The following is a 26,184-nucleotide window of genomic DNA, read 5'->3' on the forward strand; positions in this document are numbered from 1 at the left end:
TCAAACAAAAAAATCTATGTTTTCAATGTTTTGGAACTCATAATCGTGTTAAGTGCAAGTCACAAAAAACTTGTAAACTATGCAATTCTAGTAACCACCATACATTATTGCATGCTCAGAAGGAAAAGACCCCTGCCACCTTTGTGTGTAACACTTCAAGTCTATCCATTTCAGAATCATCTCTATGTCTACTTGGCACCGCTAATGTTGTTGTTTTCGACTCTTTCAATAAGCCACATATTTCGCGAGCTATTCTAGACTCAGCTACACAAATAACCGCTGTTACTAAGGAGCTAGCAAATAAATTGAATCTGAAATCTACTTATTCTTCTCAAAAACTCATTGGCATCGGTACTAAAACAACAAGTACAATGGGCGAGGTTAACTTAACTATCTCTTCACAGATTCAGCCGAATTTCAAGTTGAATACTAAAGCTACAGTGCTATCGGCCATAACATGTAATCAACCCTCTGTTTCATTGAACGCTGAAGATTTTAAGCATTTTTCAAGTCTGAAATTGGCTGATGAAAAATTCTATGTGTCAGGTAAAATTGATCTGCTCATAGGAGCTGGCTCATTTCTTCATACTCTATGTGCTCAAGATCACGAAGTCACAAAGTTTTATCAAAATTCTCCAGGAGCCTTGAGCACGGTTTTTGGCCATGTTATCATTGGAAAAATAAATTCTAATGAACTCACATCACAATCAGATTTAGCTACCAGCCTTCTAACCTATGTAGAACCAGTTAATCAGTTGCTTCAAAAGTTTTGGGAAACCGAAGAGATATCTATCAAAGCTGAGGAAGACCCGTCTCATGTGTATTGTGAAAACCTATACACAGAAACTACAACTCGGTGGCCTTCAGGTCGTTATGAAGTAGCGCTACCATTCAAAACTCAGAATGTGGTTCTAGGTGAAAATCGAAACTCTTCAATGAAAAAATTCCTCTCACTTGAGAAAAGACTAGCATCAGACAACTCTGTTAGCAAACAATATCACGATTTCATGAGCCAGTATATTGAGTTGGAGCACATGTCCAGAGCTTTAACTTCGTCTAAATATGTAATACCGCACCACTGTGTTCAAAAGGCAGACAGCTCCACAACTAAGTTACGTGTCGTTTTCAATGCATCAGCATCTTGTAACAATGGAGAAGTGCTCAATGAATCTCTCTTACCAGGCCCCAAGCTCCAAAACGAGCTTAGTCATATCTTATTAAGTTTCAGAACTCACAAAGTGGCAATTACATCAGATATTAAAATGATGTACAGGCAGATATCAGTGAGAGAAGTTGATCGTGATTTTCAGCACATATTTTATCGACCAACACCACAAGAGGAACTGATAGAATTTCAACTCAATACTGTCACGTATGGTATGACTTCAAGTAGCTTCCTTGCTCAAAGAACATTGCTTCAATTAGCCAGCGATTATGAAACCGAATTTCCTTTGGCTGTCAATGCCATCCGTCAGCATACTTACGTCGATGACGTGGTTAGTGGCGCTTCCAGTTTGAGTGAAGCTAAATCACTTATCTCACAACTCAATCAATTGATGCTGAAGGGTGAACTCCAACTGCGAAAATGGTCATCTAACGTGAGAGAAGCAATTGAAGAATTTCCCGATGAAATGTTAGAAAATCCCCTTGCCTTTTCTGATACCACTCAACGAATTAAAGTACTTGGTTTTCGTTGGAATCCATCAACAGATGCCTTTTCATACGCAGTCACACCATTCATTGAAAAACCGACAAAACGCACAATACTGTCATACACAGCCAAATTGTTTGACCCGCTTGGCCTGTTATCTCCCGTTGTATTCTTATTCAAGTATTTTTTGAAGCTGTTATGGTTGTCTAATCTCGATTGGGATGATCCATTAAGTGAAGATTTAACCCGTCAGTGGAGTTGTATATCAAGTACAATTGTGTCACTCGCCAACGTTCACATTCATCGTCACATTGACACTACACACGTGAGTGTATCATTACTCGGTTTTTGTGATGGATCAGAAAAAGGTTATGGTGCATGCGTCTATATTCATATCTCTTCAAACAGTCAATTCATATCAATGAATCTTATCATGGCAAAAACAAGAATCTCACCTGTAAAAACTCTTACTATTCCAAGATTGGAATTATGCGGTGCTCTATTGCTGTCAAAATTATATAAAATTGTTCTACCTCAGTTCGAAAAATGTATCTCCAATACACGGCTGTACTCTGATGCAAAATTAGTATTAAATTGGCTCAGAACTCCAACTCATAAACTCAAGATCTACGTGAGCAACCGAGTCACACAAATACTTGATTTGACATCACCAGAAAATTGGTTTCACGTACCTACTGATTGTAACCCTGCGGATCTGGCCTCGAGAGGTATCTCAGCACAAGATATTGTAGACAACTCCTTGTGGTGGCATGGACATCAATCGTTCCACGTGCAATTTGAGAAATTGATTATATCAGAGGTTGATAGGATTGAAGACGACTCGGAATTGAAACCTCAACTTTCAATTCTCACAACTACAATAGTTGAGAAGTCCCACGCTCTTGAGTTCTTTGAAAAATATTCCAACCTTCACAAAGCAACACGTATATTTGCGTTTGTGTTGCGCTTCATAAAAAATTGTAAGCTGAAGGAAACACACAGGCACAATCTTCGCAGCCATAGAGCACAACCGGCGCGCCTCACCTCTCCGCATCTGTCTGTTGCTGAATGTCGTGCAGCACTATTGAGTATTGTCAAACTTACTCAAGAGTTCTATTTCATTGACACGTTCAAGCTTCTCAACAAAGGAGAAAAACCGCCGCGAGAATTACACTCTCTAGCGCCATTCATCGATCCATCCGGTTCTCTCAGGGTGGGCGGACGTCTCAAACGATCCTGTCTTCCATATGACAGCCGTCATCCACTGCTGCTGCCGAAATCATCTCACCTCAGCACCCTCATCTGCGATCAGATGCACCGAGATCATCACCACGTCGGCCCTCGCACCACTCAATCACTAGTTGCGCGCAAGTATTGGATCATCTCGGCGCGTTACCTGATAAGAAGCCAAATACGTAATTGTGTCCACTGCACTCGTATGCGAGCCCAACCTAATCAGCCAGTGATATCTGATCTTCCAGACTTTCGTGTTAGCGCATCGTTCCCATTCACCCATGTTGGCGTTGACTTTGCGGGTCCTTTCTATACAAAATGCAGCCCACTAAAAAAGACGAAATTATACAAAGGCTATCTCGCACTTTTTATTTGCCTGGCTGTAAAAGCGATTCATTTGGAATACGTGTCAGAATTAACAACTGAGGCCTTTCTCGCTGCATTCGACAGATTCACATCACGCCGAGGTCTACCATCGCATATGTACTCTGACAACGGTTTAAATTTTGTTGGAGCCGCTAAACACTTATCAGATATTTCCAAATTTCTGTCTGATAATAATACTGAGATATTGAATGGACTTGTCCAACGTGAGGTAACTTGGCACTTCAATCCACCAGTTGCCCCAAACTTTGGGGGAATTTGGGAAGCTAATGTTAAAACTGCCAAAGTGCTATTAAAAAATCAGATTGGTGACACACCAATGACTATGGAAGAATATTTCACTGTTTTTTCTCGTATTGAAGCCATTATGAATAGCCGTCCGCTGCTAGAACCCTCCCCGGATCCCAACGAAAACACACCGCTATTGACACCTGGTCATTTCTTGATTGGACGACCACTGCTTCAGGCTGTGGAGCTTCCTCTAAATGACTCCACCTCAAATCGGCAACGTTGGACTCACCTGCGTCAATTAGTACAGTCGTTCTGGCGTCGATGGAAATCTGAGTATCTACAAACACTCATTCAACGAAATAAGTGGAAAACTCCAACAGAAAACATCAAAGTTGGACAAATTGTGCTTATAAAACATTTGAACACTGCACCTACACTATGGCCTCTTGGTAAAATTGAGAAAGTATTTCCTGGACAAGACAAAATAATAAGAGTAGCGTTAATCCGCACAGCCGGCGGTACGCTCATCCGACCTGTGAACAAACTTATAGTGTTGCCAGTAGTCTAAATCTCGGCAGCCCCTTCTGAACTTTGTGTAAATGTTCTATTATCGTCTACCCCGCTTCGTGTAACAATCATATATGTAACAGTCTCTTTGTGTGCATCGTATGTGTGATATCCGCTTCGTATTTATATGTGCTAAATCTCAAATAAACAATTACATTTCCTCGATAAAACTCCGATGTAGTTTTAGGTGGGCGGTTGGTAAAGACAGTTATCGCGTTTTCCTTCCTTACCCCCACCCCTCCCTCTTCATCATAGAAGGAAGCAGCCAAAGGCAGTTTCCCCCTCCAGCTTCAGTTGGCATGAAGTACTCAAGGCTACAACATCGTTACTACTTTCAAGCCCCGGTTTCAATTGCAGTTTTCTTCAGTTTTTCAAGTAAGTTTTTTCGTTTATAATCACACAGCTCTTTTCTTTTGTTCACCCGCGGTCCTCCACTTGTAAAATTTCTGTTTCTAATCTCCAGCTTATATTCATGTTCTGCATTTACGGCGAAACGCGGCAATAGATTTCCATGACATTTGAAAGGTATGCTCCTTTTTAAATTGCGCGTCGACGCATATACAAAGTTTTTGGAAAATTTGCATTTCAAGGATAATATAAAAGGAAAGAGGAGCCTCCTTCATACGACAATATTTTAGAGTAAAAATCAGACTATACAATTATTTATCATAAATCAGCTGTCGAATGGATTATTAATTGCATGCAATAAAGCATGCAAATATGCAACTAATAACTCGAAATAGCATATAATTTTCTCCCGACTCTTCTCTGCTTTCGACTCGGTAAGCTTTTGATGATAGTAGTTTTTCACAACAAATTATTAGCATTGTCGATATAACAGTCATTAATCGTTTATACAGCGATATCTCTACGTCACGGAGTGATCCGTGGTCTAGTGGATAGAGTGCTTGCGTAGCATCATAGAGATCCCGGGCTCAAACCCTTCATACCAAACGTTTTTTAACCAGATCACTCCCGTGTTATCGGATGGGCACGTTATTTGTCGGTCCTGGCTGAAGTATGACAGTCGTAAGGCCCATTGACGGCTTAAATTATATATTCAGGCAGTGGGACCTTCCCGCAAGGGACTCCCCACCAACAAAAGCCATACGAATTTACTTTACTTTCTACGTCACAACAGGACAGGGCAGAATTTACTCTGATGGGCAGTATTCGAGGAGGCTGTGGTTTATAACTGCGCGAGGTTTACTATTCACAGAACTAATAGTTATTGTTTTGTATGGATGCAAATTTTATAAATTCCTTGATTTTCTGATCACATTCATTTTTTTACAGTTTGGAAATGCACGTCGCATCAATATTATAAGTTTTGTCATTTTTGCAGTAATGGAAATTTTAATAATTATGTTCAAAATGTTTAAAATTATGTTTTAAATGTTTGTGTGTTTTGCAGTGATGAAGAGCTGTCTCTGTTCCTACTGCAGTTGGTGCAGGCTTTGAAGCACGAGTCGTATTTGGGCTGTGATCTGGTTGAGTTCCTATTGAAACGAGCTTTGAATAATCAGAAGATCGGACATTTTCTGTTCTGGCATTTGAGGTGAGTGGAAATAATCTCTGCTAGAATTTCCCACAGATTATTGCATCATTTCCTGAGGTAATTCCTGAAATTTCAAATGTTGTATTGTCTTTAGAATATCTTTTCCTATCTCTAGTAAGTATCCAGTTCGAGGTCATTTGTATAAAATGAAATAGAGTTTGGGATAAAACCCTTCCTTGAGGTAGTCCAAAGCATGTTGGACTTGTATTTCAATGTAAGGCTTCGAATTCTGTTCGCCAGGTAGCTTTCAAATAACGTTTTCCTCCACCTACTGTCAAAAGTACTTACTTTACTCCCTGAAACATGATACTAAAGTGTCACATTTTCGCTCTCGGTACTAAAAAACAAAAAACTCCCTAGGGAGTAAAAGTGACTCCATTTAAATAACATGGGAAGCATCTCTATTTTATAAACGTACATTTGGAATAGGTCAGAAGGTCTAAGCTCAGATGAGGAAGCATATAGAGTAGTCATTAAACCAACTAAATTCAATACCTCAACCAGACATTTGATCGATATATAAAATTATTATTTTTGTATGCTGAATTTATTATTAAAAACTTCATATCACTATACTAAAAAAATGTATATATTTTTTTCTTTTATTCCATGTTATTCAAAATATCAGCCAACGAATATTACTTATTAACTAATCAAATTTGAAACGGGAACTTTATCATAGCTGTAATTTTGGCTGTCATTGTTGTTACAACTTTAGCCGACAGATAGTGCTGTCGGAGGAGAACTGTGATTACAAGCCAGCTGTTTCTGTTTACTTTTTAGATTAAATGTTGTAACACATTGTTTGGTCACATACGTTTTTAAAAATTATTTTATTAGCAGTTTTTATAAAAATGTAGGTGGAGGAAAAATGTTGTGTATATCACGAGTGAAAAATGTTTTTTCTCCCTCAGGAAAATTGTTGCCCTCATCTTCGCCTCGGGCTTCAAATTTTTCCCTCAGGGAGAAAAAACAGTACTTTTCACTCTAGATATACAAATAACTATTTCCTACAGTTACGTTGAAAAGTGGCCATTGCTGCACTGATTACAGAACGCAAAGAATCACTTTTCCGCTCTAGTGCGGGAAAAATTTTTCTGCACTCCAGATTTGCAACATGGCAACGCAAAATATTTAGTAGGTTATATGGAGCAACAGTGCAGCAAAATCAAAATGAAGTTGGTAACAGTGACTGCTGTGGCTGCTATAGTGAGCAGAGGTGCAACGAAGCACAACGCGCTAATTATTACTATTATATATTATAACCAAGGCCAACAGTTTGCAATTTAATAATCACATTTTCTCGGATTTCAAGCTTATTTTCAATTCTAGGTGGAAATTTTACTGGACATTAATTGCAGAGATTTCTGTGTACACAGACGACGCACATACACACACTCTCTCTCTCACACACACACACACACACACACACACACACACACATATATATATATATATATATATATATTATATATATATATATATATATATATATATATATATAGACCAATACCCAAAAACCACTTTTTCGGACTCGGGGGACCATGAAACGTATAGAAATTTAGAAATTGGGGTACCTTAATTTTTTTCGGAAAGCAATACTTTCCTTACCTATGGTAATAGGGCAAAGAAAGTAAAAAGGAGCCTCCTTCATACGCGAATATTAGACTATAGAATTATTTATCATAAATCAGCTGTCGAGTGGATTATCAATTGAAGCATGCAAATATATGCAATTAATAACTCGAAGTAGCATATCATTTTTTCTCCCGACTCTTCGCTGCTTTCGACTCGGTAAGCTTTTGATGATAGTAGTTTTTCACAACTAATTATTAGCATTGTCAATACAACAGCCATTAGTCGTTTATACAGCGATATCTCTACGTCACGACAAGACAGGCCAGAATTTACTCTGATGGGCAGTATTCGAGGAGGCTGTGGTTTATAACTGCGAGAGGTTTACTATTCACAGAACTAATAGTTATTGTTTTGTATGGATGCAAATTTATAAATTCCTTGATTTTCTGATCACATTCATTTTGTTACTGTTTGGAAATGCACGTCGCATCAATATTATTCGTTTTGTCATTTGCAGTAATGGAAATTTAATAATTATGTTTAAAATGTTTGTGTGTTTTGCAGTGATGAAGAACTGTCTCTGTTCCTACTGCAGTTGGTGCAGGCTTTAAAACACGAGTCGTACTTGGGCTGTGATCTGGTTGAGTTCCTATTGAAACGAGCACTCAATAATCAGAAAATCGGACATTTTCTGTTCTGGCATTTGAGGTGAGTGAAATAATCTTTGCTAGAATTTCCCACAGATTATTGCATCATTTCCTGAGGTAATTCCTGAATTTTCAAATGTTGTATTGTCTTTAGAATATCTTTTCCAATCTCTAGTAAGTATCCAGTTCGAGAAGGTCATTTGTATAAAATGAAATAGTTTGGGATAAAACCCTTCCTTGAGGTAGTCCAAAGCATGTTAGACTAGTATTTCAATGTAAGGCTTTGAATTCTGTTCGCCAGGTAGCTTTCAAATAACGTTTTTGCTCTACCTCTTATTCCATATGAATTTCTCAGTTTGTATTATAGAACAACATTAGGGATACAGTAATGCTGCTATATTTTCAAGATTGATACAGTAGGGGTTTTCACAATGTTGGAGTTAGCTGGCTACGTCGAGCTATTCGCTATCTCCAGCTATTTGCTAAGTCTGTGTTAACTCAATGCTATAGTGGTATGTTAGAAAAAAATTAACACACGAGATAGCAGATAGCGCAGGTTTGAGTCCGCTAACTCTAGCTAACTCTGTTAAAACAGCAGCCATATGTTTATAATCTTACTTTTGAGTTATAATAAACTTTGAGTTACACAAATTATCCGCTTGGATCGCTACTGCAGTTAGCTAATAGACATAGCCACCTATAATACAGAGGCTATTAGAGGTATTAGAGGTGGCTATGTAATAGCAGATGTTTTTGGATGGAGCGTTCACAATCCAGAGTTATGAAATAGCACTTTAGCTGGGTAAAACAACATTGTGAATATCCCTATAGAAGAAAATAATTCCGAAATGTATGTAAATAATTTAAATTTGAAAGCTGACTCATTTGAAACCAAATTATAAATACGATCATTCATAGATTGAATACGGATATAATAATAATAATATCGTGTGACCTGGCTGGCTCAGGTCTGGTGTCAGAGTTTTCAGGTCGCAACTGATCAATTTCAGGGCCTCTCACATCACCTAACGACTGCTTTTTAGGCAGCCGGGACCGACGGCTTAACGTGTTCATCCGAAACAATACGGATTTAATAGTTGAATCAACTTTGGAGACAGCGACCCTATGCAGATACTCGTTCTAAACGGAGAAATGTCAGCTGTTAGTTTAAACCCTGTATGAAACACATTATGATGAATGCAACCATATCTACAAGTAAACGTGGTTCACCATTAAACGTAGTGTTAGCATAAATATGGCACAAAGTCTCATTTGATATGAATTAAGTTTTAACATTTTTATTAATAATCCTATAACAATTTAATACATTGAAGATAGCTTTCACTAATAGATTTCTGATGAGTGGTTTGTGAAGAAATTTCTTTTTGGGATCTGCGGTTTCTAGTATTTTTTTATTAATTATCTGGTCACATTCATTTTGTTACTGTAAATCTTAATATTTTATTATTAAATTTCACTAATTGTTAAAAAAACAATTTGTAAACCTTTTAGGGTCGATCTCTAAGCTCGGGATTTAGCCAAGTTCGAGACTTTAAACAGCTTTCTGAAGCGGGGCGTAGCAATACCTACTATTACTTAGTAATAGTAGGTATTGCCTGAAGTAATAGTAGGTATTGGGCGTAGTCGCAGTTTTTATGATAATCTTAATTTTCTCATTTCTATAATTGGAAACGTTTTTCCTTCACGAAATGAAACATTACATTCTTAAATAATTCAAAATATCTGAAACCTTACACTATTTTCTCTTTATTTTATTTTGTATTCAGTTTTCTAGTTTTTCGAAATCCAATTTAAACGTGGACTACGACTACGCCCCGTAACGGAAAGCCAATTGTCTGACTCCAGCTGTTTAAAGTCTCGAATTTGGCTAGAACTCGAACACAGAAACCGGCCCTTATTGTTTTATGATTGTCTGACATGGTCCATGTATTCTGGAAATATTGATGACCAATAAATCATTTATTTATTTATTCATTTACAGATCGGAAATGCACGTAGCCTCAGTGTCGGTTAGATTCGGTCTGATTCTGGAGGCTTATTGTCGAGGAAGCCAAGAACACATGAGGTCTCTCACCAAACAGACCGATCTTCTGGAGAAGATGCGGATGCTGTCGGATAACATCCGGGTGAAGAAGGATAGCAAGGACAAGGCAAAGCAGTACCTCAAGGAGACGTTGGCTGAACCTCCGTTTTCGGAAATTACCTCCTTGGTGTCTAGTCCCCTGGATCCTAGTCATAAGTTGAAGCGGATCAAGTGAGTAATCGATTATTAATTCTCTGTCTGTGATGAATATCCGTATTGAGAGAAAACTACTCAACACCACTAGTTTAATCCTTGTTTTGTATGCAGTATCTGACAGACACTTACCAATTCTTACTTTCCTTGCCCTATTACTATAGGTAAGGAAAGTATCGCTTTCCAAAAAAAATTAAGGTACCCCAATTTGTAAATTTCTATACGTTTCAAGGTCCCCTGAGTCCGAAAAAGTGATTTTTGGGTATTGGTTTGTGTGTGTGTGTGTGTGTGTACACGATATCTCATGTCCCAATTGACGGAATGACTTGAAATTTGGAACTTTAGTTATTTACACTATAAGGATCCAACACGAACAATTTCGATCAAATGCAATTCAAGATAGCGGTTAAAATGGCGAAAATGTTATCCAAAACAGGGTTTTTCGCGATTTTCTCGAAAACGGCTCTAACGATTTTTATCAAATTTATACCTTGAATAGTTATTGATAAGCTCTATCAACTGCCACAAGTCCCATATCTGTAAAAAATTCAGGAGCTCCGCCCCATCTATGCAAAGTTTGATTTTCTATTCCAAATTATTAGGCTTCAGATACAATTTAAACAAAAAAATTTAAGTGGAAAAAATCAAGCATAAAAATCTCTACAGTTAATGTTCAGTAACATTTTAATCTAAAATTGAAAATAAGCTCGAAATTCGAGAAAATAATATTATTCAATTTGCAAACTGTTGGCAAGTGTTGATTCTATTAAATCATTCACTATGAAGAGATAGCAGACCTCGTATGTCTCCAGCGTTATTGTCCTGTCACCAGCTGGTTCAGATCTTTGAACAGTAGACTTGAGATGCGCGTGAACACTAGCGTCAGTTAATCAATTTTCATAACGGTAAAGAAAGTTGTGTGAGTATTTCACACCAGATTTTTAATAAATATTTCGATCAAACTATGTAGGATGCTGAGGCCCGGGGCGTGGTACACCCACGTTATCCACGTTCCACGCTTATCCACGTTTAAGGTGAAGCTTAGGCGGGCTACACACTGGTGTCGTAGACATGATGTCTACGACAAATCTCATGTCCGAGGCATGTCGCATATGAAACCAACCTGTGTTGTAAAATCAGAGCATACTCACTGCTTGCGACAGATGTTCGAGGCATCGCCTGTGTATCAGACAGGTGTCGCACGGAACAGGTTAGCCGGTTCCATAAGACACATGTCGCGCGAAACACCACTCCACGCATGCGCTCCAGCCACTGTCTACTGCCAGCACTGAGCACTCTTTGTCACTGCACATGCTCAGTCTGTAATACAGCTTTGTAACAACCGAAAATCACAAGACATGCGACAAGCGACAGAGACATGCAAAAGACATGCATGTCTCATGAAATTTGATAAGACACGACACGCGTCTTAAGACGCGTGTCTTGCGACATCAGTGTGTAGCCCGTGTAACCCACACGCTGGGCTGGGTCTGTCAACGCTAAGTGAACCCACGGTAGCGTGGAACATGGCTCTCGACAATAGCCGAGTATATCCGAAAAAACCGGTAGAATATAGTTTGTAGGTATAAAATAGCTTAGACATATTGTGAGACAATATAAGAATGTCTTCTTACTATCGGTGTCTGAATCATTTTTATCCGACCCATAGTAATTTTTAATTAATGATTATGTTCATCAATGTCGAAACATATCGAGCAGAGAATATGAAATTTTCGACATGCTAGAAACATGTAGTGTAGCCTATCGGTGTACATATGATTTACTAGAGATGTAGTTGACGGCGCATGCGCTAGTTGTATGCATGTGCAGTACAACGAACGAGTGACCCACGTTCCACGAAACCTGTGAACGAATCACAAACCGATCCACGCGTGGATATTAATTTAGTGGAATGTTCTCGGCTGGGTGAAAATATCGGGGCACCGAGCTTCGCTCGTTATTTTTTTTTATTGATAAACAGAACACAATTCTTTAAAATGATCGTGTTTATATTTTACAGCTGGCTATACGTCAGCTTATGAATTTCGGGGATGAGATATTTTGTTGTCACTTTTTTATTATCCACAGACGACGAAAGTCTCAGCTGTTTTTCAGCTGATGAATTATCCTTTTAGGGCCGTTTGCACAGTAACAGTTTAAACTGCATTGGAGTCCTTAACTGAGACAATATACAATGGTTTCAAAACAAATAAAAAAACCTTGGTAATGTTTCTGGACCTGGCCAAGGCTTTTGACACAGTACCACATGATAAAATGATCCAGAAACTATCTAATATTGGTATTCAAGGAATAGAGTTAGATTTATTTGAAAGTTATCTAAGGGGTAGAAGCCAAATCGTTAGCTGTGGTGGTAGTAATAGTGAGATTAGAGATGTGACATGGGGTCTACCTCAAGGGACTGTATTGGGACCAGTTTTATTTTTGATCTATGTTAATAACCTGCCTAGTGTACTGGACTCAGTTGGGTCTAAGACAATTTGTTTTGCTGATGACACAGCACTTATCTTCCAAGAAGGTTCCTGGGAAGATGTTATCAAGCAAACAAAAGTGGGTTACTATAGTGGGTTTCTCAGTGGCTAAAATGTAATTATTTGAGACTAAATCTTGGTAAAACGAAATGTATGACCTTCAGTCCAACAACAAGAGGAGATCTAGATATGAACAGGCTTTGTTTGAATAATGCTTGTAACAGGTATCCATGTGATTCTTGCAATGAGGTTATTGAGAGTGTAAACAATTACAAGTATCTTGGTATTTTTGTTGATAAGCATCTACGCTGGTCACCTCAGATTAGCTACCTTTGTAGAAAATTAAGGGTGGTCAATTTAAAAATGTACATGCTTAGAAGTATTTTGAGTCTAAAATTACTAAAATCTGTTTATTTTGCTCTATTCCAATCCTTAGTTCAGTATGGTAATTCTATATGGGGAGGAACTTTTGATTCAACTTTAAAACCTCTATTTGTTTTACAAAAGTTAGTTATCAAAACAATAATGAGGTATCCGAGAGGTTTCCCAAGTGTCACATTGTTTCAAAATTCCAATCTGTTCACTATAAGACAATTGTTCATTTTAAAGACTATTAAGAAACATGTGCTCAAATTAAAAACTATTCAAAATTTTCAAAGAGTAACTAGACAAGTCGCTCAAAACTTAATCACAATTGAAAGAGTTGATAGCACCCTATCCCGTAGAAGTATTTCATATTTGAGAAATAAACTCTATAATAAAGTTCCAAGAGAAGGTTGATAAAGAAGCCTAAAATAAAAGATTTCCATACCTGGGTGAAAGAAAATTATTTTTATTCAATTAATGATTTGGTTTAATATTGATTGATGTTGTATGAATCTTAAATTCAGCTTTATGTATATCTTAATTTATTGTTATTTCTTAGAATAGAATATTTAGTTGGTTGAATGTTAATTACTGTTAGCCTATATTATAATATTGTAGGATCATTTTATATAATTATTAATATTAATGTATAAGTGAATAAGTTATATTAAGACTCCACGTCGGCGTACAAGTTTTCTTTTGCCGACGTGTAGCACAAAGTTGTCAATTTCCTTTCAGTTGTATTCTGTATATATTTCTGTGCAATAAACGATTTGATTTGATTTGATTTGAAACTAAATTTCATTTTAAACTGGATTAAATCCTTATCAAGTATCGTTTGTTATAATGAGTTACATTTCAAGTTTAAGCCACCAGCTGATTACATTCAGTTTAAACTTTGACTGTGCAAACGGCCCTAAATGTCGTTCAGCGAGTTTTACCAGGGATGAGACCTAGTGCAATACAATTACACTGCCATTATAACGTTGGACCTCACTATAGCTGTTAACCCTGTTGTCAATATTTGCAGTAGAAGAAGTCTTTGGAGTGATTTACAGCATTCAATTGGATTTCAGTTTAATAGTAGTTATGAAAAATAATAATTGTTTGGCAGGTTGGAGAAATGCAGAGTGATGGACTCGAAGATGCGACCTCTGTGGCTGGTCTTCGAGAATGATGATCCTCACGGTGACGACATCTACATCATCTTCAAAAATGGCGACGATTTGAGACAGGATATGCTGACATTGCAGATGATCCGAATCATGGATACCCTGTGGAAGAATGCCGGCCTTGATCTGAGGTGGGTGCCCACTGAGTTTGTTATTATCTATACTATAATGAAGGAAAGAACTGGCTTCTACACGTAGGGGATAGGAAATTCACGAATGACGCATCATCACGTCTCAAATACTCAACTGATTGATACATTCATTTATTCAGTCTCAAGATTAATTTCTTTAGAGTAATTTCAAGAAATTCAAGTTCAACTTTAAAAGTAAACTCTAAAGACAGATAAAAAAATACTCTTTTCTCTCTCAAAATTAATTTCATGCTAGAAGTATTTATTAATTTCCTTATTTTCTCATCTTGCTTATAAGGTTTGCAGCCATATTGCTCTTTTTTGCTTCTTCGATCCTATCATTCGGTCATAAATCGTGTATTTATTTCCCAACAGATCGTTGTTATCATACATTTAAGAATGCTCTACTTTTAAGTTTATTCAACTATTCCACTTATCATTATTATTATTATTATTATATGTATATAAACCTTCTTTAGAAGGTTTTGGAGAATTTATATTTCGTCTGGTTTATAATTTTTGAAATTTTCCACTAAAAAAGGAATTTTCTTATCATTTGTCATTCTTGCTTTTCTATTATTCTTCTTTTTTTGTAAGATTTCTTTTTCACTTTTTTCATTTAAAATATTGTTTTGTTTTATTTTATTTTACTGAGTATTGCTTGTTAAATTATAGTTTAGTATTGTATTGGAGGGTTAAGTGTAAGAGAAGGCCGACTGTGACCTAACTTCGCCCTCCCAGGTATAAAATAAAATCAGTCATTCTATTCTATTCTATTCTGATTAACTTGAAATTTCGCATATAGATTATTAATTAACCGAGGATGGTTATAGGCCTATTTTCAATTCTTGAAGATTTCATCATGTCAAGTTTTCAGTTTGTCAGGATTTAAAATAGACCCTTGTGGAGGACGGATTATTCCTACTAGTCTATATAATAAGGGAAAGAACTGGCTTATACACGTAGGGGATAGGAAATTCACGAATGACGCATCATCACGTCTCAACTACTCAACTCATTAACTAGAAATCTTGCATATAGATTCTTAATAAACTGATAATGGTTATAGGCCTATTTCAAACTCTTCAAGTTTGTTCAGGATGAACTTTTACGGCTGTATATTGCCGGATGATCGAGTTGGATTAGTTAATATATTCATTTGTTACTTATTCATTTATGCAATTACAAAAGCTACTTTCAACATGTATTTTAAGCCCAGGTGATGATGAGGGGATGAATACAGTACAAACGTTTTTATTTGTGATGATCTCATTAATGAATCAATAGAGAGATGATGAATAATATAATAATACAATAATCATGATAGAGTCGGATTAATAGTTGAGCCGGATTAGCGAGCTCATACTGTTCCTTACAATAGTTATTTGTGCAACTAGTGCGCAAAGTGACAGTTTGCTGCACGCATGAGCCGTAGCCGAGGACGGAATGGTTTCTTGAGTGCAGCAGAGGAACTTTGCGCACGTATTTCACATTAAGTTTTTCCTACAGTTACCATTGAATATGAAAAGTGGTTGATTATGAGTAAAATGATGGCTGAAATCCATCAAATGTTTGTCTGTATAATTTTGTTATTAATAACAACTTTAATTTATTTTAAACTTGATAATCCAATTGAAAATTTATAATCGATAATTTATTCAAATTAAAAATTCAATTAATTTGAATAATTTTGAGTAAATCTTAATTTCTAAATAATTTTTCAACCAATCAATTTATCAATGAAAAAAAATAATTGAACAAACAAACAAATAATAATGAATAATTATTAATAATATTCAAAATGTATAATTTAAAGAGTTCTCATTTTTATTTATTTGAAAATAAATAAAATATAGATAGAAAAAATTCTCATTCAAAATACACGCCAACAATGTCAACAGCTGATTGGGATGGCTGCAAGATAATACGCAAAGTATTAATTTAATAGTACGCAAAGTAATACTTTGCGCACTAGAGCGGAAAAATGATTATTTGCGTTCTGTATTCAGTGCAGGAATGGTCACTTTCCAAGGTACCAGTAGGAAAATATATTTTGCTTGTTTTAATTATTCATAAATAGTGCTGTCTGAAGTAATAATAATATTCGTATGGCTTTCATTGGTGGGGAGTCCCCTGACGGAAGTTCCACCTCGCCTGAATATATATCATTTAAGCCGTCAATGGGCCTTACGACTGTCATACTTTAGCTGTGACTGACAGTTTAACTTGCCCATCCGATAACACGGGAGTGGCCTGGTCAAAAACTTTTGGTGATAAGCGGGGTTTGAACCGGGGATCTCTATGCTGCTCGGCAAGCACTCTATCCACTAGACCACGGATCACTCCAATTTATTTATTATTATTTCATTCACCGACCACCTGTAAAAGGGGTGTAAGGATATGTCAATTTGTTAATCAAACAACAATAATGTGTTTCTTGTTTGTTTGTTTAGGATGAACCCTTACGGCTGCATATCGACGGATAATCGTGTCGGGTTGATTGACGTTGTTCTACAGGCTGAAACCATTGCCAACATCAGAAAGAAAAGGGAATGTTCTCGGCCACATCTGCTTTCAGGAAAGGGTCTCTATTAGGTGAGCATTTCAAATTAGAAAATAAATTCATTCATGTAGTGTGGTCCACGTTATCCTATACTATTAAAGGAGCAATTTCGGTTTTTATGTTTAGATGTTTGTATTTCACCGGATCTCGAAACCGGCTCTAACGATTCTCACGAAATTCAGAACATAGTAGGTTTATAATATAAAAATTCGATTGCACTAGGTCTCAACCCTGGGAAAACTCGCTCAAGGACATTAAAAAGATAATTATTATTCAACCTTGGAAAAACAGCTGATAATAATTATTTCGTCGTCTGCTGCTGATGATTTTACTTTTGACAGTGACTGTACAGATGTAAACAAACAACCTTCAGGTCATCAACCATGTTTTATTTTAATTCTAACAAAATGCTTGAGCAGACATCAAGTTGCATAATTGATTTTAAAATTTTCTTTTTGAATTTGAAATAGATATTTTTAGATAATTTCCGTATGAGGGACACGATTTATATTTATAAGTTCATAACTTTGTCCGTACTGGATTTAGTCCGTCCTCACAAACATTTTTCAGTAAAAGGTGCATTTTCGTTTGTGCGTAAACTTCCACAGTCGACGACAACAAGCATTGTTGACATTCATTCAAATTTCAAGTGTGCTAAAACAGCTGATCAAATTAATTTTCGTAATTTGTGTTTATTATTCAAGAATCTGATCTGACCCAAAGACTGCTTCTTAGGCATCTGGGACCGACGGTTAACTAGTTCATCCAAAACACGGAAGTGTAAATATACTCAGGATGAATGTAATATACTTGACAAGAAATTGATTCATATAAATGAAAATTGAAACTAACGTTAGATTAAATGTAATGAGATGATTTGAGTTACAGCTATTCAATATAGATGGCTGTGTATCAGTACAGTCTGTGGCAAAATGGAGTCAAATTGATTCATATCAATGAAAATTGAAACTATCATTAGATGAAAAATGCAATGGGATGATTTGAGTTACAGCTATTCAATATAGATGGCTGTGTGTCAGTACAGTCTGTGGCAAAATGGAATCAAATTGATTCATATCAATGAAAATTGAAACTAACATTAGATGAAATGTAATGGGGTGATTTGAGTTACAGCTATTCAATATAGATGGCTGTGTGTCAGTACAGTCTGTGGCAAAATGGAATCAAATTGATTCATATCAATGAAAATTGAAACTAACATTAGATGAAATGTAATGGGGTGATTTGAGTTACAGCTATTCAATATAGATGGCTGTGTGTCAGTACAGTCTGTGGCAAAATGGAATCAATTGATTCATATCAATGAAAATTGAAACTAACATTAGATGAAATGTAATGGGGTGATTTGAGTTACAACTATTCAATATAGGTAGCTGTGTGTCAGTACAGTCTGTGGCAAAATGGAATCAAATTGATTCATATCAATGAAAATTGAAACTAACATTAGATGAAATGTAATGGGGTGATTTGAGTTACAACTATTCAATATAGGTAGCTGTGTGTCAGTACAGTCTGTGGCAAAATGGAATCAAATTGATTCATATCAATGAAAATTGAAACTAACATTAGATGAAATGTAATGGGGTGATTTGAGTTACAACTATTCAATATAGGTAGCTGTGTGTCAGTACAGTCTGTGGCAAAATGGAGTCAAATGATAGAGAATCGGCAACCATGTTCTCACATCTTCCTTCACTGTCATTGTAAGGCTGACCTCTCTATAGACCAAGGATCACTCCACTATATTCTGCTATATTTCTGATTTTGATTGATTTTAGCCTGGCTGAAGGATCATAATCAGACAGAAAGCAGTCTCAACAAAGCCATAGAGGAGTTCACATTCTCTTGCGCTGGTTACTGCGTGGCCACCTATGTGCTGGGAGTGGCAGACAGACACTCTGACAACATCATGGTCAAACGCACCGGTCAGGTAAATATTTACACAATTTATTTTTATTAAAACGCGTGTAGTGGCACGGACTTGCAGAACGTCAGTGGTCGCACGTGAACATTTTGCCCACACTCACCCTTATGGCTCCCTAGAGTACAAACAGTTGGTTTTGACAATGCTCTTCCAATATTTATTAATTTCAAATCTTTCTCAACGTGTTCTATGTTATTATGTACTATTTAATAGTATATAATAACATAATACATGGAGGAGATTCCAAAAATACATACTGCAAATTTATTGTTAGAATTTATCATTTTTATGGAATAAAATAATCTAATCATGAATGGAATGAATATACTTTCTTTATTTGACTCATTTTTCGACATCTAGATGATGAAAGATGATGAAGATGATGAAAGTTTAAATCAGAAGGTGAAATATAAAGTAGGAAGATAATACCTATATATTGGAATCAGTCAACGTTCATTCTGTCATCCTCAAACTGTTCAAGATTGTCTAGAGGACAGTCACAGCAAGGATTACATGAGCTGCCAACCTTGAAAAACGAAAATTCCCAAAGCTACATACAAAAGCTACAATTGTGCGGCGATTTGCCGCGGGCGCGACTAATCGCGTGTTAAACAAAAATCAAAAGGCCTATAACCATCCTCAATAAATTGAGAATCTATATGCAAAATTTCGAGTTAATCAGTTGAGTAGTTGAGACGTGATAATGCGTCAAACATAATTTTCCTATCCCGTAATATATAATGTGTATAAGCCAGTTCTTTCCTTTATTGACCGAGCGAAGTGAGGTCTAAGATTCGAGTCGACGGTTTTGTATTTCTCTTTATGTTTTTATGTTCCGCATTTACAGTGATACGCAGCAATAGATTTTCATGAAATTTGACAGATATTTGAATTTCGCGTCGACGTATACATAAGGTTTTTTGAAATTTTGCATTTGATGGATAATACAAAAGTAAAATGAGTCTCTTTCGAACGCCTATATTACCGTAAAAATCAGACTTTAGAATTATACATAATAAATTAGCTGTAGTTAATTTGAGCAAGGATGAGAAAGCACTGAGCTAATTTGAAAGAAAAATGTTCAGAAGGATTTGGGGACCAAAATGGGATGATGGAAATTGGTGAGCCAGGCATAATAGTGAGATTGATGAAGCCATTGGGCAAGAAAACATTGTACGGTCCATAAAGGCAAAACGTATAGAATGGCTGGGTCATGTGGCAAGGATGGGTGAAGAGAGAGTCCCATTGAAGATGATGGATGAGATGATGATGGGGACAAGGAGAAGAGGAAGACCAAGGAGGAGATGGCTGAATGACGTCCTGGACGATCTTCGGGTGCTAGGAGTGGCAGACTGGCGACGAAGAGCCCAGGAGAGAGAAGTTTGGAGGCATTATGTAGAGGAGGCCAAAGTCCACCCAGGACTGTAGAGCCACATAAAGTAAAGTAAAGTAAGTAAATTGGCTGTAGTGTGGATTATAAATTGCATGCAATGACGCATGCAATTCAATATCTCAATGTAATTTGGTGAAAAATCAGCTGTTGTGTGGACTATTAATTGCATGCAGTGAGGCAATGCAATTGATAACTTGAAGTAGCTTAGGGCCGGTTTCCGAGGTCGGGATTTAGCTAAGTTCTAGACTTTAAACAGCTGGAGTCAGAAAATTGGCTTTCCAAAACGGGGCGTAGTCGTAGTTTTATGATATAATCTTTATTTTCATAATTCTATGATTGGAAACGTTTTTCCTTGACGAAATTAAACATTTCTAAATAATTCAAAATATCTGAAACTTTACACTAATTTCACTTTATTTTATTTTTTATTTAATTTTCTAGTTTTTTTTTTGAAATTTAATTCAAACGCAACTTTGACAATGACTACGACTAAGCCCCGTTTCGGAAAGCCAATTTTCTTACTCCAGCTGTTTCAAGTCTAGAACTTAGCCAAATCCCGAGCTCGGAAACTGACTCTCAGTATTTTCTCCCGACTTTTCTCTGCTTTCAACTCGGTAAGCTTTTGATGATAGTCATATCTTTTCATGTATTTGTTCTAAACTACGAGCGTCGAGATGGGATTTGGAGAGAAAACAAATGTATTGACTTTTCATGTATTATTATGTATTTATGTTCTGTATTTTATTGACTTACGATATTGACAAGTCCAAATACCCGTTTTATAGGAGGTCAGTGGATGAAATAATAATGAATAAATAAATAAAAATAGATAGTATCATAGCTGTCCTTCTTCTCCACCCCTCAATTCTTCCTCCTCATCATCCTTCTCCTAGACTCTGTAAGTCAAGAACTTGAAGGCTCAACTCACACGACTCAGGTGGAGAAGAGACTCGACTCTAGTGGAGAGCATGTGTTTTCAAATGGTGACGTCGCGGAGACTAGAATCGACTGGTCTGAGTGTCACCATTTGGGAACACATGCTCTCCACTAGAGTCGAGCCTCTTCTCGAACTGAGTCGCCTAAGTGTGAGCTGAGCCGAAGATCCAGAGCTCGGAACCCGGCCCTTAATTTGATGAAATGATGGTGTGTTGTTACAGTTGTTCCACATAGACTTTGGCCACATCCTGGGCCATTTCAAGGAGAAGTTTGGCTTCAGACGTGAGCGCGTGCCGTTTGTGCTGACTCATGACTTTGTACACGTCATCAACAGAGGCCAGCAGGCCAAGAAGGAGGCCCTTGAATTCAAGTCATTCCAGTCGCTCTGTGAAAGGGTCAGTAGCGGCATCATTACATTTTTGAACGAGCGTCAGCGAGTTCTCACTTTTTACTAATTGAAGGCCAAAGTTGTTGTCCGTCTGTTATAAAATAACACTTTGGAAAGACATCTGTAATGGTGAAGATGATTTGAAAATGTTTTTTTCTGTAAAACTTAAAATTGGGTTTTAACCTTCTTTAACTTCAAAATTGTCACAGCAATCAGATTTTCAACTTAAATTTGTGTAATGCTAGTTCGCCTCCATTGTGCACGTTGGATAACGCTAAATGGACTAGCAAATCATTGTCACTGTATAGCAAATAGTGTGAATGAACTACAACTCACTGCCAACACACAAGTGTTACTTATGTTGGCAGTGCCAAACAGGAAAAATTGCTTTTACAATGAAGTTAACTGAACATTTTATTTTACTTCTACTATTGTACTATGTCAAGTTTATTTATTAAGTTATTTACTTAATCTATTGTAAGCTACCTAAGTATTTAGTATAATTTATCATTTTGTTTCTGTTCTTGTATAGTTAAATTTTCATTCTGTTTCATTTTATTTTAATGATGTAATGTGCTTTTTTGGCGAAATAAATTCAAATTCAAATAATGGCGGTCAGACAAACTTAGGTTCTCCTGACCAAAAACTACACAACATCTCAGAGAATTTGGAAATATACAGTGTATATCTAGGCATTTGAGACTGATGAGCTATATAGGCTATGTGTTGAGTATCTGCTTTATGCTAAAAATAAATAATAATTTAGAAAGAATTGATCAGTCAGCTTCAAATTTTGACACACATATTCTTCGAACATTTTTACAGGTCAAGTTCGTAGGACAACAAAATTTACTCACTCGTTCGTCTTTTTTTAGAATATAAAAATGACATTGAAAATGTATAAGAAGAAAATTGTTGTGATTTATTGACCGAGCGAAGTGAGGTCTAAGATTCAAGTCGACGGTTTGGCATTTCTCTTAATGTTTAAATGTTGCGCATTTACGGCGAAACGCGGTAATAGATTTTCATGTGGGGGGTTGAATTTCAAATGCTTCAATAATTGATCATTTGACAATGGAATTTGAAGGGAGTGTGTGGAGCGCAATATTTGACTTCGCAGCTTAATTGGTACTAAGTTAGTGAGAAGGTAAACATAGCAAAAGTGCGCATCTTCATCCCCTCTGTTAAAGATGTGGAACCGCTAAGTTGACACTTGTTTCAAACTTGAATATTACACCCCCTACATTAAAGATGCTAACAATGGAAGGAAAACTTTGATTAGAGCATAGAATTGAAGATAATTTAATGCTCTTCAAATCTACAATGAGCATTAATTTTTACAATGCACTGTTGGAGAGTTATAAGCGCTGAAAGAACAAAACAATGGATAGAAACCTGCTATTTTGACAATTCCACACTTTCAAGAGCGGATATCTCGAAAACTGTTGGAAATGTCACAAAACATTATTGAACAAAAATTGTAGAGAATTTATCAAACTTAATTTTTGAACATTTAGTTATGATGGTTGAACGCATTGTTGCCAAGATATAATCGTGGAAGCAAAAAGTTAAAAATGCAACATTTAAACCACCCTCATCCCTTCAGCACATGGCGTAGGGATGGGGACTTTTGATATGTTCACCCCCTAAATGGTCCCAACAAAGCTGCAAAGTCAAAAATTGTGCTGAAAACACTTCCTCCGAATTCCTTTGTCAATTGGTCTATTGTTGCAAAACTGAAGATTTCACACTTAACACTAAAGCTGCTGCAACAGTCGTAGGGAAATGCTTAAAAGTGTGGAATCATACATCAAATTCAAGAGAATTTGATGCTCTATACGCTCATAATCAGCGTGGAGTTTTTCCATCGATATTTAGGAAGTTATAAGAGCAAAAATGGCAAAAAATTGGAAGCAAACGTGTTTTTTAAAAAAATGTCACACATTCAAGAGCGGATATATCGAGAACTATAGGAGATACTGAAAAAGTTGTATAATGAATATTGTAGGAATTCATCTATAATTTTGTTGTATTGTAAGCTATTGTACATAAGTGAAAAAGCCAGTATATATTGTAATCTACATAAATAAAGTACTCAATCAACCAACAACCCTAGGTGCTAGAGTGGTAGAACCCCACCGAAAATCCGGGTTCCTTTATATCCATAATCCTCCATATTATTCTACATCTTTACCCCTCACCTAGCCTTAATATCCTCCCACTTGTACCTGCCATATTTTCCACTTCCCTGTAAATTCTGACCATTCATATCACCATCATTTTCACTTTCAGCATTAATTTTTTTCAAAATATGTCTCATTAGGGTATGTCCTATTATTATTGTAATTGATTTTTCATCATAGAAGTGTTATTATTTTGTTTATTATTACCAGTGTTTGCCATAGGTCTTGTCAGACCTTGCAATGTAAGATTACATGTATTAAATATCAGATATCTCTTTTTTGTTAGAGAGTTATTGGGAAGGATATTTTGAATATTCTCTCCCCAAGAATGGACATTGATATGTCCAATGCTCCCCCAATTTATGTAGATGCATTACAATATCATCCATAGTTATTCCAAATTTTTTTTTCATATAATGTATATTCGATAATTTATCATTTTAGTTCGTATGATGTAAATTCATATAAAACTTTGCTATATTGTAAGCTATTGTATTCAGAGTGTTTCCATTATCACGTCTGAACTACTGAACTGATCAACTTGAAATTTTGCATAAAGATTCTCAATTATTTACCAAGGATGTGGATTAGAGAGTTAGTGGGAAGGATATTTTGAATATTCTCTCCGAAGAATGGACATTGATATGTCCATTATTAGGTTATTATGTTCATTTTTTTCATATCATGTATATTCAATAATTATCTTTTTAGTTTATTCTATGTAAAACTTTGTAAGCTATTGTACCTATACAGAGTGTTTCCATCATCACGTCTGAACTACTGAACTGATTAACTTGAAATTTTGCATGAAGATTCTTAATTTACCAAGGAAGATTGTAAGCCTATTTTCATTTTTTTTCAATCGTATAATTATAATTTTAACAATTGAAGCAAATCTATTCAATTTGTTATGCAAAGTTTAAGTAAGATGAAAGCCAAATCAAATAATTATTTTATAATAGAAAATAGTTTTTCTATTGTAAATTATCACAGTGTTAGTAAAACCTTAGAGAAACAATATCATAAATAGATATCCCATGGTATAGGGCGTTTATGTCACAACTTTTACTGTTATCTCAAGCCGATAGTTCATTTAATTCTTTCCCGTGAAGCTGTGTGACACTGGTAGTCTCTCATATTGTGCCGTTGATACACTCTCACCTCAACAAAACAGTAAAATTCGACAATAATCAACAGTAATCAGCTTAAGATAACAGTAAAAGTTGCGACATAAACGCCCTATACCATGGGATATCTACTTACGCTATTGTTTCTCTATGGTAATACTTTTAATATCAGCAAAGAACTATAAAACCATTCCGATATATTTGTGTTTTAAACAGACCCTTGCGGAGCACGGGTTACCTGCTATTATCAAATAGACTGGGATGACTTTAATGTCAGCTAGGCTACCTACTGTAGATGTAGAGTCAGTGGAAAAATGAACTGTGCTGTCCTATCACTCCCTCTCACTTTATAATGCAAATCTCACTGCACTTTACGTGGTTCAGATACAGAGTGATTCATATTGAACTTTCCGGTTTTGGAAGGGCGTTGCACGAAGAAGGGAAGAAGCAGAAGGGTGGGGATGGTGTCATTGGACGCGCCATGACATACAGTTTTAGTGTGAGCAATGGCTTGGTCGGTAGAGCATCGTGCGTTCGTAGTTGAAGAGTTTATTAAAAATGGCGGCTCCGTGATCACAACACAACGTGCCTTCCGTTTACATTTTGCTATTGGTCGACTTGATCTCAACAATCAGAAATTGGGTATCAATTTTTAGAGCAACATCATCAGCATCAAAAACAAGACCACAAGGCCGAATTAGGACGTCAACGTCAGCGGAAAACGTGGATAGAGTGCGGGCTTCAATTCGACAATCCCCTCGGCGTTCTGTTCGGAAACATGCCACTTCACTAGGATTATCTTCCAGTAGTGTCTGCAGAATACTGCATAGAGACCTTATTTCACCCATACAAGATTCAGGTAGTGCAAGAATTAACAGTTAGAGACTTGGACACACAAACAAATTTATGCCGTGACATTCAGCAGGTCCCCCCCACTGCTGTTTTGATCTTCAGTGATGAGGTACATTTTAACCTAGCCGGAACTGTTAATAAACAGAATCTTCGATACTGGGCTGAGAATAACCCACGAACGATCACTCCACAGTCCTCGAGTGACAGTGTGGATCACGTCGACCAATAGCAAAATGTAAACGGAACGCACGCTGTGTTGTGTTCACGGAGCCGCCATTTTTAATAAACTCTTCAACTACGAACGCACGATGTTGTACCGATCAAGCCATTTCAAACACTAAAACTGGGGCCTGTTTCACAAAGGTACAAGTAGGTTACAAGTCTTGTTGCCAACCATGGTTTTGGAGAACAGCTGATTACAAGCGTTTCACAAAAGCAGAATTATTGTAAACTTGTAGTTACAATGAATTTCTACAAGTTTACAAGTGATTTGCTTGTTATGAACAAGTGTTTCACAAAGATTTTCATTGTAG

At 36.5% G+C, this 26,184-nt stretch overlaps 3 protein-coding genes across 10 annotated transcripts in view; 2 read left to right on the forward strand and 1 right to left on the reverse strand.

Annotated features, from left to right (window-relative positions):
- Positions 1 to 21,572, forward strand: part of LOC111054338 (phosphatidylinositol 4,5-bisphosphate 3-kinase catalytic subunit delta isoform) — a 49,926-nt gene extending 28,354 nt beyond the window's left edge. The window contains 7 exon segments of the mRNA XM_039440931.1: positions 5,481 to 5,624; positions 9,852 to 10,124; positions 14,076 to 14,264; positions 16,718 to 16,797; positions 16,800 to 16,859; positions 18,627 to 18,778; positions 21,323 to 21,572. Of these exon segments, the coding sequence (XP_039296865.1) occupies positions 5,481 to 5,624; positions 9,852 to 10,124; positions 14,076 to 14,264; positions 16,718 to 16,797; positions 16,800 to 16,859; positions 18,627 to 18,778; positions 21,323 to 21,556 (1,132 nt within the window). The 3' untranslated portion in view covers positions 21,557 to 21,572.
- LOC111054622 (gastrula zinc finger protein XlCGF57.1) overlaps positions 1 to 26,184 on the reverse strand; it is a 721,792-nt gene that overhangs the window by 312,213 nt on the left and 383,395 nt on the right. The gene's annotated exons all lie outside the window — the stretch shown is intronic.
- LOC111060042 (gastrula zinc finger protein XlCGF57.1-like) overlaps positions 1 to 26,184 on the forward strand; it is a 410,286-nt gene that overhangs the window by 147,141 nt on the left and 236,961 nt on the right. The gene's annotated exons all lie outside the window — the stretch shown is intronic.

The sequence above is a fragment of the Nilaparvata lugens genome, chromosome 14 (genome assembly GCF_014356525.2).
Source record: "Nilaparvata lugens isolate BPH chromosome 14, ASM1435652v1, whole genome shotgun sequence".
NCBI classification, from domain to species: domain Eukaryota; kingdom Metazoa; phylum Arthropoda; class Insecta; order Hemiptera; family Delphacidae; genus Nilaparvata; species Nilaparvata lugens.